We start from the raw sequence: 16133 nt of genomic DNA, 5'->3' as shown, positions 1-16133 counted from the left end.
GTTTTGTAACACAATGTTGAAAACAATAATCCATACTTTATCAGTAAGAAAGACCAAGGAGCACATACTGTAAGAAGACAAGAGGAAGAAGGGAAGAAGGACAACAGCTAAGGAGATGGGAGGATACATGTTGACCCAGAGCAGTTGTTTTTAGAGGAAGCTGGTCAGGGATATTTGCATCTCCTGCTGCTGCCAGACAGTGTCAGGAGGAGAGAAGCATGTACCGTACCTAATCTGGAATGTGAATGTACTGGCCACAGCCACTAAAAACAGCACTTCACCCAAAGCCCTGTCTCTAACCATTTATTCTGTTTACCCTCAGCTTGAGCTGAGCTGTCCCTTTGATATTCATTCACAATAGCACACGAAGCAGCAGCCTCATGTAATATGCAGTGGGAGGGAGTATTCACCGAAAAATAAGCACTGTTTTAGTTTAAGCTACAGGAGAGACGTGGGGAGAATGTTTTAGTCATTAGATCTAATAGGAGCCAATTTCTTCCTTGACTTATCTCCATTGGTCCCAGGCCTCCCACAGTGAAAAACCTGAAATTCACCACTTTCATTAATCTGCATGCTCTGACCTCGGTCTATATTTAGCCTCACATTGAAGTGTTTAACCATTTTATTTTCAGGACAACCAGGACTATTAGTAGACATACTTTGACATAAACAGTTGCACTCATGAGTTCTATTGACAAATGTTAATAAATAAATAATGTATGAATAAGTATGCTACAGAAAAGTAGAGCAATTGTTTGCTTGGTGTGAAATGAATATCCAACTAGTCAGTGACAAATGTTGAGTTGAGTTGAGTTTGTGACAGCAACTATGTGAGCTTATTACAATATTATAAACACGTCCTGGGATTTCCTATGATTTTCTGTGTAGAATAACCTCTTACTTTCTAATAACTATTGTGTGGCTTGTGAGCCTCATAGAACGTGCGTATTCGTGACAGTCTCAGCTTTTCATAGATGGTCCATAATAGGTTGTAGCTCAAACCGATCTGACTTTACAGACGTTATTTGCTGTTGTGAGAATAACTGTTTTCGGGATCCTCCCTGGTCTCACAAACACCGCTGTAGCTCAGCCCCTGTTAATCACACAGACTAGTGGTTGCAGAAGAAATGTATGAATCCAATCCAAGAACCAAACAGTCTGTAGCTCAAACACACAACGCTTAAAAGAGGTCAGTTGTTCAAAACGTGTCGGCATTGCGGTGGGATGCTTGGGTCTGCATGCAAGTGAAACGCAATGTAAAGAATTACTAATATCCATGACAATGTTAATCGATATAACTAATCTTGAAGTAACGTTCCTTCACCAAGTCTACTACAGTGTGGTACAAGAAATATAACACTCTTACGTTTTCAGTAGCAAAATGATGACAGGTATTGTGTAACACACTGCCATTGAGATAGTAAGGGAGAGATTGAAATTTACAGAATAGTTACCTGGAGGAAAATGGGGGAGGGTCATGCTTTTTACATTTCAGTCAAGGGGAGAGTTTAGTATTTTTTTTCTTTGTCCAGGGGATGGTCATGCAATTGGTTATCAATTAAATGTCATATTGCTCAGGGCTTGAGAATTAGTTGCTTATTATAGTATCTCATGTGTTCCCGATGATGACCCTCATCCCTGATTCTCTGCTGGGAACGCAATATCAAGTGCGCCTTGTGTGGTCTCAATAAAATGATCCATAGCCTATACTTTAGGCTGTAGGCCTAGCCTATTCGAAGAGCATGCTCAGAGAAAAACAGGGAAAGTTATATTTCCAATAGTTTTTGCGCTACTGGGATGGTGTATGTATAAAAAACTAAGCTACACTGCATTACACACTGCAATGGACACGACCTGCCCTGCTCTTGCTGATGTAAAACCTTTTGTGCTGCCTAACAAATGACTGTGCCGTGTACAGTGGCACTTCAGAAGGCGAGTCAATTTGTAAAAAAAAAGTCATATCTGTGCATGTGGAACTAAGCCTACTGATGTCCTGTTCAGTTTGAGATGGAGAGCATGAAGATGAAATAATATTTTTGAGTGTGGACTGTATTACTGTTCTGTATTGTATTATACTGTGTTATATGGACTGGAATTACACATCTCGTTCAAACCATGAAGCTGGGAGACAACATGCAATGCTGGTGCAGGACATGTGGCCTACAAAGTTACAATTATAAGCTAGCGAATAAGATTTGAATTTTGACATATAATAGGGCCTATTTTACAATTGTATAATTAGTAGGCTGACGCATATACACTGACTATACAAAACATTAAGGACACCTGCTCTTTCCATGACATAGACTGACCAGGTGCATCCAGGTGAAAGCTATGATCCCTTATTGATGTCACTTGTTAAATCCACTTCAATCAGTGTAGATCAAGAGGAGGAAACAGGTTTTTAAGTCTTGTGTCAATTGAGACATGGATTGTGTGTATGCGCCATTCAGAGGGTGAATGTGCCAGACAAAAGATTGAAGTGCCTTTGAACGGGGTATGGTAGTAGGTGCCAGGTGCACCAGTTTGTTTCAAGAACTGAAACGCTGCTGGGTTATTCACGCTCAACACGTCACTGCAGTCACTGTGGGTACGATGTCGTCGATGCAATTATTGATGAAGCCGATGACTGAGGTGGTATACTCCTCAATTCCACTGGATGAATCCCGGAACATATTCTAGTCTGTGCTAGCAAAACAGTCCAGTAGCGTAGCATCCGTGTCATCTAACCACTTCTGTATTGAGCGAGTCACTGGTACATCCTGCTTTAGTTTTTGCTTGTAAACAGGAATCAGGAGGATGTTCAGATTTGCCATTGATGGAGGGGGAGAGCTCGGGGGTAGATCATTGAAATCTATCTCTGTGTTCCTTTCATTCCGATACGTGGCTATTCAAACTAAAATGATGTTTTACTCTTATTTCAGTATCCTCTTTTGTCTGAGAAACCTTGTGGTATGACATATCCCAGAGGACCCTGCTGAGAGAGAAATGTATGTGTTTGTTTCTTGACTGTGGACACGTTATCAAATAAAGGAATGATGCGCTGTCTAAAGCCTTGGGTGGTATTCATTAGGCACAAAATGAAAGCCAACAATCTGAAATGGGGAGGTACTATGGGAGCTTGTCCAATAAGAAACACTCATTATGTTTAGTTAATTGTGCCCTAATAAATAGGAGACTGGTACTGCAAATGAGCAGTAAACCAACAGTGTGACTCAATGCTCTGGCTGTCGGCTTTTCCAACTGCCTCCAGGCTTTGAATGAGCGTCATAAAGCCCGAAATCAAGGTTTATTTTGGGAATGGGCAGTTTGGATGCTGTTAATTTATGGATGGTTGGGAATGGTTTGTGGATAGTATACTGCTTGGTTTGGTGATGGTGAGTTGGTTGGGGATGGTTTGTATGTTAGGATGCTGTTAATTACGCTATGAATGTCCAGTTGAGATGCTGTTTTGACGAATGGGCGTCCCTTTGCCTCCCCAGCCCCTTTTATGTGAGCCCAGGCATAGGATGACAAAGGGAAGCCCCTAAGTCACATGACAGGATGGACAAAGGCTGCAAGTCTCTACCTGCTTCCTGTTGACTTCACAGTTGCCATTGGTGGGTGCCATCTCAGCCACTGGGCTAGAGTCATGGCCTTTTCTGTTTGACAAGATAAAAACCAGAGCAGTGACTGCTATACACTGAGTGTACAAAACATTCAGTGTTGTTTGCTCTATAACCTGTAAATTCATACGCCTTGCGACCGTGATATATACAGTCGTGGCCAAAAGTTTTGAGAATGACTCAAATATTAATTTTCACAGTCTGCTGCCTCAGTTTGTTTGATGGCAATTTGCATATACTCCAGAATGTTATGAAGAGTGATCAGATGGATTGCAATTAATTGCAAAGTCCCTCTTTGCCATGCAAATGAACTGAATCCCCCAGAAAACATTTCCACTGCATTTCAGCCCTGCCACAAAAGGACCAGCTGACATCATGTCAGTGATTCTCTCGTTAACACAGGTGTGAGTGTTGACGAGGACAAGGCTGGAGATCACTCTGTCATGCAGATTGAGTTCGAATAACAGACTGGAAGCTTCAAAAGGAGGGTGGTGCTTGGAATCATTGTTCTTCCTCTGTCAACCATGGTTACCTGCAAGGAAACACGTGCCGTCATCATTGCTTTGCACAAAAAGGGCTTCACAGGCAAGGATATTGCTGCCAGTAAGATGGAACCTAAATCAACCATTTATTTGATCATCAAGAACTTCAAGGAGAGCGGTTCAATTGTTGTGAAGAAGGCTTCATGGCGCCCAAGAAAGTCCAGCAAGTGCCAGGACCGTCTCCTAAAGTTGATTCAGCTGCGAGATCGGGGCACCACCAGTACAGAGCTTGCTCAGGAATGGCAGCAGGCAGGTGTGAGTGCATCTGCACGCACAGTGAGGCGAAGACTTTTGGAGGATGGCCTGGTGTCAAGAAGGGCAGCAAAGAAGCCACTTCTCTCCAGGAAAAACATCAGGGACAGACTGATATTCTGCAAAAGGTACAGGGATTGGACTGCTGAGGACTGGGGTAAAGTCTTTTTCTCGGTTTCCAATTGTTTTGGGCACCCGGAAAAAATCTTGTGCTGAGAAGACAAGGTGAGCGCTATCATTAGTCCTGTGTCATGCCAACAGTAAAGCATCCTGAGACCATTCATGTGTGGGGTTGCTTCTCAGCCAAGGGAGTGGGCTCACCCACAATTTTGCCTAAGAACACAGCCATGAATAAAGAATGGTACCAACACATCCTCTGAGAGCAACTTCTCCCAACCATCCAGGGACAGTTTGGTGACGAACAATGCCTTTTCCAGCATGATGGAGCACCTTGCCATAAGGCAAAAGTGATAACTATGTGGCTCGGGGAACAAAACATCGATATTTTGGGTCCATGGCCAGGAAACTCCCCAGACCTTAATCCCCTTGAGAACTTGTGGTCAATCCTCAAGAGGCGGGTGGACAAACAAAAACCCACAAATTCTGACAAACTCCAAGCATTGATTATGCAAGAATGGGATGCCATCAGTCAGGATGTGACCCAGAAGTTAATTGACAGCATGCCAGGGCGGATTGCAGAGGTTTTGAAAAGAAGGGTCAACACTGCAAATATTGACTCTTTGCATCAACTTTATGTAATTGTCAATAAAAGCCTTTGACACTTATGAAATGCTTGTAATTACACTTCAGTGTTCCATAGTAACATCTGACAAAAATATCTAAAGACACTGAAGCAGCAAACTTTGTGAAAATTAATATTTGTGTCATTCTCAAAACTTTTTGCCACGACTGTAGGCCTAAAGGCCGTTACAATAAGAAGACACAGTGGCAGAAAACATTTATCCATACCTTTGTCCAGTGAACTCCACAAAGCATATTGCATGTCCAGTAACAGACAGTTAGTTACATAACCTACAGCATGGTCAAGCAAATTACTGTTTCCAACATTTTTGGACCACTAAACAACTATTGATTTAGAACCACAGAGAGTTACCACAAGTTGCAAAGAAAACAGGAGCTGCCCCTGCTATTCCAGCACCACTTCAACATCATCAAATCACCTCTGCTTAGTCTGATACAGTGACAACTAAAAGATACCAAAAACAATTTAGTCCAATCAACGTAGGCTAAATATGATGTGGCTGTCCATGGTTCTGATTTCTGTGTGAGTGTGTGTGTGTGCACATTTGTGCAAGTAGAAATACATGTTGACTTACCCTACTTGTAGAGAAACACCAATGCCATCCTCCTCTCTTTCATGTTGTTGAAACAGTCTATCACTCTGTCATACGGTACACACTTTTATTTTTTGTTGTCCTAGGCTACCTGGCTAAAATGCTTCCCCGCTAGCCTAAATTCCATTCATGGGCAACGTTAAGCTAGTTAACATTAGCCTACTACATCTAGCTACATATTGAACTTCCATCCTCTCAGTGCAGGGGCACACCAATTTATGAATTAATGGTTGGATCATAACCGCCGTTATACTGTAATCATTGGCCAGTATGAAGAATTTAGTAAAACCACAAGTCGAAATCCTTATCTCCACCCATGTATAATTTAGGAAAGGGACAATTTTAGCTAGCTAAACATTTCAAGTTTTTCTGTCAATGATGTATGCTCTCAATGGGATTTGCTAGGAGTGACGCCAAATCCATCGCTGGCTTCCCTTGACACTTTTTTTTTTGGTGCACTAGTTTGCTCAGTTTAGCTCAACTCTGATTATTTGTTATTTATTGTTTTGTGAAGGGGGCCAGATGCTCGCTGGCTTCCTTGCCTTCAATGCTATGGACCAGACAGCATCAGATAGATAGATGGCCTACACGTATAGAGACAGAGGGGTGCTGTTTCGCTTGCTCGGATGCTTTCTCCTGTGAGATACATTCAGCCTCTTACCAATTGAAGGAAAATTAGAGAGACGAAAGTTAAATGATTGTATGTTTTTTAAAATGTATTGATACATTTTTTGGGGAAGCCTGGCGTCCTGTGGCATCCATAACTACACACCACTGCTGCTATTGCTACCTTGGTCAACTGTAGGAGCAACAACGGCTCAGCAGGGAAGTGGTAGGCCACACAAGCACACAGAACAGGACCACAGAGTGCTGAAGCGCTTAGTGTGTAAAAATCATCTGTCCTCGGTTACAACACTCACTACCAAGTTCCAAACTACCTCTGAAAGCAATGTCAGCACAAAAACGGTTGGTCAGGAGCTTCATGAAATGGGTTTCCATGGCCGAGCAGCCGCACACAAGCCTAAGATCACCATGCGCAATCCCAAGCGTTGGCTGGAGTGGAGTAAAGCTCGCCACCATTGGACTCTGGAGCAGTGGAAACGCGTTCTCTGGAGTGATGAATCACGCTTCACCATCTGGGTTTGCTCGAATGCATAGTGCCAACTGTAAAGTTTGGTGGAGGAGGAATAATGTTCTGGGGCTGTTTTTCATGGTTCGGGCTAGGCCCCTTAGTTCCAGATAAGGGAAATCTTCATGCTACAGCATACAATGACATTCTAGACGATTCTGTGCTTCCAACTTTGTGGCAACAGTTTGGGGAAGGCCCTTTCAGCATGACACAAGATTGGTGTGGAAGAATTTGACTGGCCTGCAGAGAGCCCTGACCTAGACCCCATCGAACACCATTGGGATGAACTTGAACGCCAACTGCGAGCCAGATCCAATTGCCCCAACATCAGTGCCCAACCTCACTAATGCTCTTGTGGCTGAATGGAAGTCCCCGCAGCAATGTTCCAAAATCTAGTGGAAAGCCTTCCCAGAAGACTGGAGGCTGTTATAGCAGCAAAGGGGGGACCAACTCCATATTAATGCCCATGATTTTGGAATTAGATTTTCGATGAGCAGTTGTCTACATACATAGGTCATGTAGTGCAGCAGTAAGGCCAAACATGTTTTTCTTTTGATACTGCAATGGGTCTTAAAACTCAACATCGAATAGTTAAATTATCCGAGGTGTAACCTTCTTAAAACAATTCCAAATATCTTAGTAGAACCCCCCCCCCTCCCCCATCTTAGACAGGGCTTAGACTCTTCTGGGTTAAATGTAATCTTGTCTCTGTTCAGGCAGTAGCAGCCAAATAGCCAGACAACGTTCTCTGTACTCACCTACTGTTCTGTCTTTAGTCATCCTATTTAGCTAGGCTAGCTTGCTTGAGCATGCTGCAGAGCTGTCTGAAGAAATCATTTGACTAGTTCTTCAAAGTAGATAAGGCATACTTTCACAAGCTCTCTATCCCTCTCTCTCATAGTTGTGTTGTGTACAAGCTAACTCTCTCTCCTCTGCTCTCATCCTTCTAGACCTATCTGCTGCCTTTGATATCGTGAACCATCAGATCCTCCTCTCCACCCTCTCCGAGCTGGGCATCTCCGGCGCGGCCCACGCTTGGATTGCGTCCTACCTGACAGGTCGCTCCTACCAGGTGGCGTGGCGAGAATCTGTCTCCGCACCACGTGCTCTCACCACTGGTGTCCCCCAGGGCTCTGTTCTAGGCCCTCTCATATTCTCACTATACACCAAGTCACTTGGCTCGGTCATATCCTCACATGGTCTCTCCTATCATTGCTACGCAGACGACACACAATTAATCTTCTCCTTTCCCCCTTCTGATAACCAGGTGGCAAATCGCATCTCTGCATGTCTGGCAGACATATCAGTGTGGATGACGGCTCACCACCTCAAGCTGAACCTTGGCAAGACGGAGCTGCTCCTCCTCCCGGGGAAGGACTGCCCGTTCCATGATCTCACCATCACGGTTGACAACTCCCTTGTGTCCTCCTCCCAGAGTGCTAAGAACCTTGGCGTGACCCTGGACAACACCCTGTCGTTCTCCACTAACATCAAGGCGGTGACCCGATCCTGTAGGTTCATGCTCTACAACATTTGCAGAGTACGACCCTGCCTCACACAGGAAGCGGCGCAGGTCCTAGTCCAGGCACTTGTCATCTCCCGTCTGGATTACTGCAACTCGCTGTTGGCTGGGCTCCCTGCCTGTGCCATTAAACCCCTACAACTCATCCAGAACGCCGCAGCCCGTCTGGTGTTCAACCTTCCCAAGTTCTCTCACGTCACCCCGCTCCTCCGCTCTCTCCACTGGCTTCCAGTTGAAGCTCGCATCCGCTACAAGTCCATGGTGCTTGCCTACGGAGCTGTGAGGGGAACGGCACCTCCGTACCTTCAGGCTCTGATCAGGCCCTACACCCAAACAAGGGCACTGCGTTCATCCACCTCTGGCCTGCTCGCCTCCCTACCTCTGAGGAAGCACAGTTCCCGCTCAGCCCAGTCAAAACTGTTCGCTGCTCTGGCACCCCAATGGTGGAACAAGCTCCCTCACGACGCCAGGACAGCGGAGTCAATCACCACCTTCCGGAGACACCTGAAACCCCACCTCTTTAAGGAATACCTGGGATAGGATAAAGTAATCCTTCTAACCCCCCCTCCCCAAAAGATTTAGATGCACTATTGTAAAGTGGTTGTTCCACTGGATATCTTAACCTGTTTGGTATAGGGGGCAGTATTGAGAATTTTGGAAAAAATATGTTCCCATTTTTAACTGCCTCCTACACCAACTCAGAAGCTAGAATATGCATATTATTGTTCAGGTTTGGATAGAAAACACTCTGAATTTTCTAAAACTGTTTGAATGGTGTCTGTGAGTATAACAGAACTCCTATGGCAGGCAAAAACCTGACAAGGCTTCAAGCAGGAAGTACCCTGTCTGACAAGGAGTCGTGCGTCTTACCTCTTTTTATTGAAAAGTAAGGATCTTAGCTGTAACGTGACAATTCCCAGGGCTCCAATAGGCTCTCAGAGCCCGCGAAATAACTGAAGGTTTACGAGGGAGCCTCAGGTTGTAACATATTATCGCCTTTTGTAAGTGGATGCTGAGAGGACCTTTCAATGATGCGCGTGCATGAGTCGCTTCTGAGGAGAAATTTTATTCGGCTGTTTAGGCTCAATGCATACTCCCGGTCGGAATATTATCACTTCTCTACGACATAAATGGCATAAAAATTGGTTTTAAACAGCGGTTGACATGCTTCGAAGTACGGTAATGGAATATTTAGACATTTTTGACAAGCCAACGCGCCATGCGCGGGACCGTGAAAAAGCATTCTAGAACTCACGAACAAAACGTCGCTGTTTGGATATAACGATGGATTATTTGGGACCAAACCAACATTTGTTATTGAAGTAGAAGTCCTGGCAGTGTATTCTGATGAAGAACAAGCAAGGTAAGAACATTTTTCTTATAGGAAATGTGATTTTGGTGGAGGCTGAACTGGGTGGGTATCTAAATAGCTAGCCCTGTAATGCCGGGCTATGTACTTAGATTATTGCAAAATGTGCTTCATCCGAAAAGCTATTTTAAAATCGGACATATCGAGTGCATAGAGGGGTAATGTATCTATAATTCTTAAAATAATTGTTATGCTTTTTGTGAACGTTTATCGTGAGTATTTTAGCAAACTTTTAGTAATTTCACCGGAAGTTTGCGGTGGTTATGCTTTTTCTGAACGTCACATGCTAATGTAAAAAGCTGTTTTTTGATATAAATATGAACTTGATTGAACAGACATGCATGTATTGTATAACACAATGTCCTAGGTGTGTCATCTGATGAAGATCATCAAAGGTTAGTGCTGCATTTAGCTGTGGTTTGGGTTTATGTGACATGATATGCTAGCTTGAAAAATGGGTGTCAGATTTTTTCTGGCTGGGCACTCTGCTGACATAATCTAATGTTTTGCTTTCGTTGTAAAGCCTTTTTGAAATCGGACAGTGGGGTTAGATTAACGAGATTCTTGTCTTTAAATAGCTGTGAAATAGTCATATGTTTGAGAAATTGAAGTAATAGTATTTCTAACGATTCAAAAATCGCGCCATTGGAATTACAATAGCTGTTACGTAGGTGGGACGAAATCGTCCCACATGGCGTAAGGTGAATGCACCAATTTGTAAGTCGCTCTGGATAAGAGCGTCTGCTAAATGACTTAAATGTAAATGTAAATGTACATTTGTCTCTCATGCCGTCTTTGTGTATATAACCAAACATAGCAGGCGTAAAAGCGTATCCATCTCGGTCCGAGACAGAAAAAATATGCACAGTGGATTATGGTCATTGTAATTAGTTACCAAGTTCCTGCGCTGAACTAGGTTGAACATGTGCTTAATGAAAACTACAACTCCCTTCAGCCAAGCATCCCACATCGTTCTTGACTTGATTTCTCTCGTCAATTATTTGATTTCTCTCTAGAGAAATAGCCTGTTTGGCTCACAAGAAAAACACTACTAATTGGAATTCAAGTAATTGAACCGATGTCGGACAATTAGTTATTTAATAACCAAACTCCCCCAGCACTACACAAGAATGAAGCTATACACACAGATCAATGTACAGGGGTACGAGGTATTTAAGGTAGATATGTACATAAAGGTATGAGTAAAGGCTGGTTTACAGTCTGTCTAGCAACATGTCTGTAGGCAATTGTCGCTGCGACATTATGAACATTCTATTGTCGTCCATCATCAAACTTGTTGTTGTCAAAAACGATAGCCTCTGCATGAAAGCAGTCCGGTGCTCCAAATAGCATACCTTCTCTATTTTTACACCAATAAACTTATCTGTTTAAAATGTATTCAGTAAATGTCAACCTAGCATGCCAGGCAACTAAAGGCAGTTTTCTAAAAGCAATACTTTGGTTCATTGTTAGCTAGTTAATTAACTAGCTAGCTGGCTAGCCAGTTCAAATAATGACCAGAATATAGCTGACAATGTCTTAACTTTAGCTACTTTTAATTCATTATTAAACGAAAATAAACCAACAACAACATAATTATTTACAAGGTAATGGCGAACTTACAGAAAATAGCTTACTGCCACAGTGTGCCGAAATTAAAGTAGGCAATTCTCTCTGAGAATTTTAGAACTCCTGCGTCATCTTCGTCACAGGAGGTGGTTGCTATGGCAGTCTGGTAACCACGACAACAGACTTTGCGACAGTTGCAGAGACTTTAACTTTTTTCATGTCTGTGCGACAAGGAAACTGACAGTCGTAGCGACGGTCTACAGACATTCAACTGTGGTATAAACTAAATGATGTTTTGAGCAGCGACACTCTAATTGTCAGAGTCATGTTGATAGTCCAAGCAGTTGTGGAAAAAGTACCCAATTGTCATACTTGAGTAAAAGTAAAGATACCTTAATAGAAAATGACTCAAGTAGAAGTGAAAGTAACACAGAAAAATACTACTTGAGTACAAGTCTAAAAGTATTAGGTTTTAAATATACTTAACTATCAAAGTAAATGTAATTGTTAAAAGTAAAAGTAATTTCAAATTCATTATATTAAGCAAACCAGATGGCACAATTTTCTTGTTTTTTTAAATTACGGATAGCCAGGGTCACACTCCAGCACTCAGACATCATTTACAAATGAAGCATTTGTGTTTAATGAGTCCGCCAGATCAGATGCAGTAGGGATGACCAGGGATTTTCTCTTGATAAGTGTCACACCCTGATCTGTTTCACCTGTCTTTGTGATTGTCTCCACCCCCCTCCAGGTGTCACCCATCTTCCCCATTATCCCCTGTGTATTTATATCTGTGATCTCTGTTTGTCTGTTGCCAGTTCGTTTGGTTCGTAAAACCTACCAGTTTGTTTCCCTGCTCCTGCCTGTTTTCCTGCTCCTGTTTTCTAGTCCTTCCCGGTTATGACCATTCTTCCTGCCCTGACCCTGAGACTGCCTGCTGTTTTGCACCGTACCCCACCATTCTGGATTATTGACCCCTGCCTACCCTGACCCTGAGGCTGCCTGCCGTTCTGGACCCTTTACACCCTTTCTGGATTATTGACCCCTGCCTGTCTTGACCTCTTGTATGCCTGCCCCTGTGGTTGTAATAAACTCTTGTTACTTCTACACTGTCTGCATCTGGGTCTTACCTAAACGTGATAATAAGTGTGTGAATTTTGTGGTGGCTAATTTCTGCATTACCAAATGAGGAGAGTTAAACACACCAGTCCGAGTTCACTACATCTTTAATAATTAAGATACTTTTGCAAAAGCACTTGACCTTCAATAATGCACTCTCTTGAATGAACCATTGAATAAAGTGACAACACCTTCAATACAAAGAGCTTTTATACCCACGGTCCACCCCTCTCTACGTACATGACAAACCACAGATACATAGAATGGGTCACAAGGTTAAGTTTTGTATGACAGATATCCATAAAACACAGCAGGCAGTAACTGCTATCTCAACAGGGTTCATTGTATAGCCCAGTATCTGGTCCCCCTAGAACCGTCCCTCCCTGGTACGGTATTGAACAAAAACACCATTTCATCCAATGGCATATATCAATTGTCAACTCTAGATACTCCCATCTCAAGCAAACCCCCTCTTGACCCCACTCCTGGACAGGCTCACTGGGGGGAGTGAGCCTCTAGGCCATATGTTATCACAGGATAAGTGTGAGATCTAAGAGAGGACATACAAGGGTCCAGTTACTTCCATAAACCTCCCCACAATAAAGAAAAGGAGGGTGTGACTTGCTCACAGACATTATGGAGACAAGTCATTGGTTCCCCATTAATCACGCCATCCCTTCACATGGTTTAAGAATAGGTAAAGAGACATTCACATATAAAAGACAAGTCTGACCTCTCCCCTCTCTGGGCCCCAAGTGTCTGAGCCCCAGCTAAGGGAAACGTGCAACTGAAACATACCAGAGTCCAAAGGACACTTTCTAATGACAAGTATCTCACATAAGCATATTATACTAATAAAACATCTTAATCATCTATGTTACCCAACTAATTCTGATTCATCCACGACAATTTGACAATTTTTCTGTTTTGCTAAGCATTCAAAATGTTACGAGTACTTTTGGGTGTCAGGGAGAATGTGTATATATAAATATAAATAGTAAAGCACAGATACCTAAAAAAAAACTTAAGCGGTACTTTAAATTATCTTTACTTAAGTACTTTACACCGCTGAGACCAAGTATAACCTGGCCTTGAGAATTAATAATAAGAGTAAGAATAAAGAACAAAGTAGCAGCAGCATATGAGTGTGAAAGTGTGTGTGTGTGTGTGTGTGTGTGTGTGTGTGTGTGTGTGTGTGTGTGTTGTGTCAATATTCTTGTGTGTGTTATGTGTGTGGGTTTTGTGTGAGAGTGTCAGGTAAGTGTGTGTGAGTGTGTGTATATAGTGTTTATATATAGTCTTGTGAGTGTACATAGAGTAGTGCAAGATAAGGTCAGTGCAGATAGTCGGTGTAACCATTAATAGAAATTTAAAAAGTGTAAAGCAGGTATGGTTAAGAGGTCATTGTTGAATGGTCACAAACATGGCAAAAAAGGGTTGTATCTTTATATGTGAAAAATGTTGACATTCATGTATATACTGATAAAACAGTGTCATATCGCATAAAGTGATTGTAGTGTATGGTGCAGAACGTGGTAGGTTATACAGGACATTGTAAGGAGCCATTAGGTTCAAGGTGGAGACATGAAGGAGTTTGGATGACTGAGTACTAAACAGACTGAGAGTAAGTTCATAATTATTAGAAAAGACTGCAAATGTATCAGTTTGATAAACAGGATAGGCCTACTGAGGAACCAATGAACTGTTATGGACATACATTTTATGAAAATTTGGGGGATAGCAATCATATCATATAGCAGTATTTCCATAAGGTTTACTGTGCAAAATGGGAAATGTAAATTCTTCATGAGCATAGAATACTTTAATAGTCATAAATGAAAACAGGGATTTGTTGATAAAACTAGCCGACAGGTACAATCAATCATAGCAGGAATTTGGTTAAAAATAACTGATGAAAAATACAGTTTTCAGAAGCAGGTTCATTTCTGGCTTCTCTCCATTTAAAATGATTGAGAAGTCTATTTTAAGAGTGGCGGCAACGAGGTGTGTGCATTTTATATTTATGCAAATAAATGTGGTTCTCAGGCTCCATAATTCATTGGAAATTCAAGTAGGAGAAGGTGACGTGACAAGGGCCTCACATAGACAAGCTCACAATCCTTCTTCAGAAATAATGCCGTTGTGGAGGATACACTAACAAACAGACAGATACTAGGGCTGGGAATTACCAGGGATGTCACAATTTGATATTATCACAATACTGAGGCGCCAATACGATATATATTGCAATTCTTTAAGTATCACGATTCTATATGAATTGCAATTCGATACTGCAATTTTATTGCGATGACGTTCCAAACATGTCACTTACTATATGTCTGCTGCAGAGGGATAAGAGAGAGCCATGAGAAAACAAGTCATCAGTCATGGAAATAAAAGTGCTGAAAACATATTGGCTCACCATTTTAAAAGAAGACGGAGAACAAGAGAAGGAAAAATGATTTCGTTTTTGCGCAGATACAGCCGACTAGCTCAAAAATAATATTGAGATATTGTCAAAATGTATGTCCCGATATGTAACTGTATCCATCACTAAGAGATCACTTGTAAAAGTTAATTGTACTCTCAACACCAGCAGTGGCTGTGTTGTGTACATGTACGTACATACGAGCTCTGAATCAGTGAGGTTTTCTAGCTCTCTCAAACACACACACATGCACACACACACGCACACACATGCACACACACACACTAGAAGAAGTGGAAAGGGAGGATTACTGGCTTCAGTTGAGGCGATGATGACCTGTGTCAGGTGATTAAATACTTGGTTCAGGGTAAAAATCTCCAAGATAGAGAGGGCCAGTTTCAAAGCCTTTTGAAGAGAATTACCTCAGGCTAAATCTGACAGAATACCATCATGAATATGATATGAAATATTGAACAGGTTGTCTACATGAACGAGCCTGTCATTGGGTCATAGTAGAGTACCAACATCCAGCAGGTTTAGCAGATGCAGTGTAAATTACTTAGGGAATATGAAAAGAAATGAAAATACCTGCTTAATATTTAATTAAAACATCTCTCCCATAGGTGAATACATTAACATTGGAAGGTCATCATTTATACAGTGTGCACTGTGCAGGTATCATTTTTTCAAAAAAAGCCTGTCATTGGCTCTTGCTGTGATTGACAGGGGCAGGCTTCACTCACGTGTGTTGATTTTCTGCAAGGAGATGTGTTTCTCTAGCTGTCTACGCAGTCTGACCTCAGCACCGTACTTCCCTGTTGTCCCATTATCGGCCAGGATGAAATGGGAGTGCAGGCTGTTGAGCACAGTCAGCTTGCTCAGCGGGTTGGACATGGTCTGATACGGTCGGACCACCTGTTGGACCACGACAAAGTATTCATCATCAACACCTTCCGCTTACTCAGGATGTTTAGAAAATAAACTGTAAAAGACAATATATAGTCTCTGGTCAACTGCATCCTGGGTGTAGTGCTTGAGATCGAAACACCCATACACACAGAAATACAGAAGGCACAAACACACACATGCACACGCACACACAGTCTTGTACAGCTAACCTTGTGGGGACACTCAATTCAGTCCCATTCAAAATCATATTTTCCCTAACCCCTAACCCTAACCCTAACCTTAACCCTAACCCTGATCCTAGCTCCTAACCCTAGCTCCTAACACTAACCAT

At 42.4% G+C, this 16133-nt stretch overlaps 1 protein-coding gene across 2 annotated transcripts in view; it reads right to left on the bottom strand.

Annotated features, from left to right (window-relative positions):
- The window catches only part of trpm3 (transient receptor potential cation channel, subfamily M, member 3), a 242754-nt gene that overhangs the window by 101732 nt on the left and 124889 nt on the right, over positions 1 to 16133 (bottom strand). For both annotated transcript variants that reach the window (XM_029762368.1, XM_029762369.1), the window contains exon 6: positions 15637 to 15808. In XM_029762368.1, coding sequence (XP_029618228.1) covers positions 15637 to 15808 — 172 coding nt within the window. The remainder of the gene's footprint in view (positions 1 to 15636; positions 15809 to 16133) is intronic.

Source organism: Salmo trutta, chromosome 9, assembly GCF_901001165.1.
Source record: "Salmo trutta chromosome 9, fSalTru1.1, whole genome shotgun sequence".
Classification (NCBI taxonomy): Eukaryota; Metazoa; Chordata; class Actinopteri; order Salmoniformes; family Salmonidae; genus Salmo; species Salmo trutta.
The sequence above is the reverse complement of the archived record's forward strand: the minus strand, read 5'-3'. Positions and strand labels throughout refer to the sequence as shown.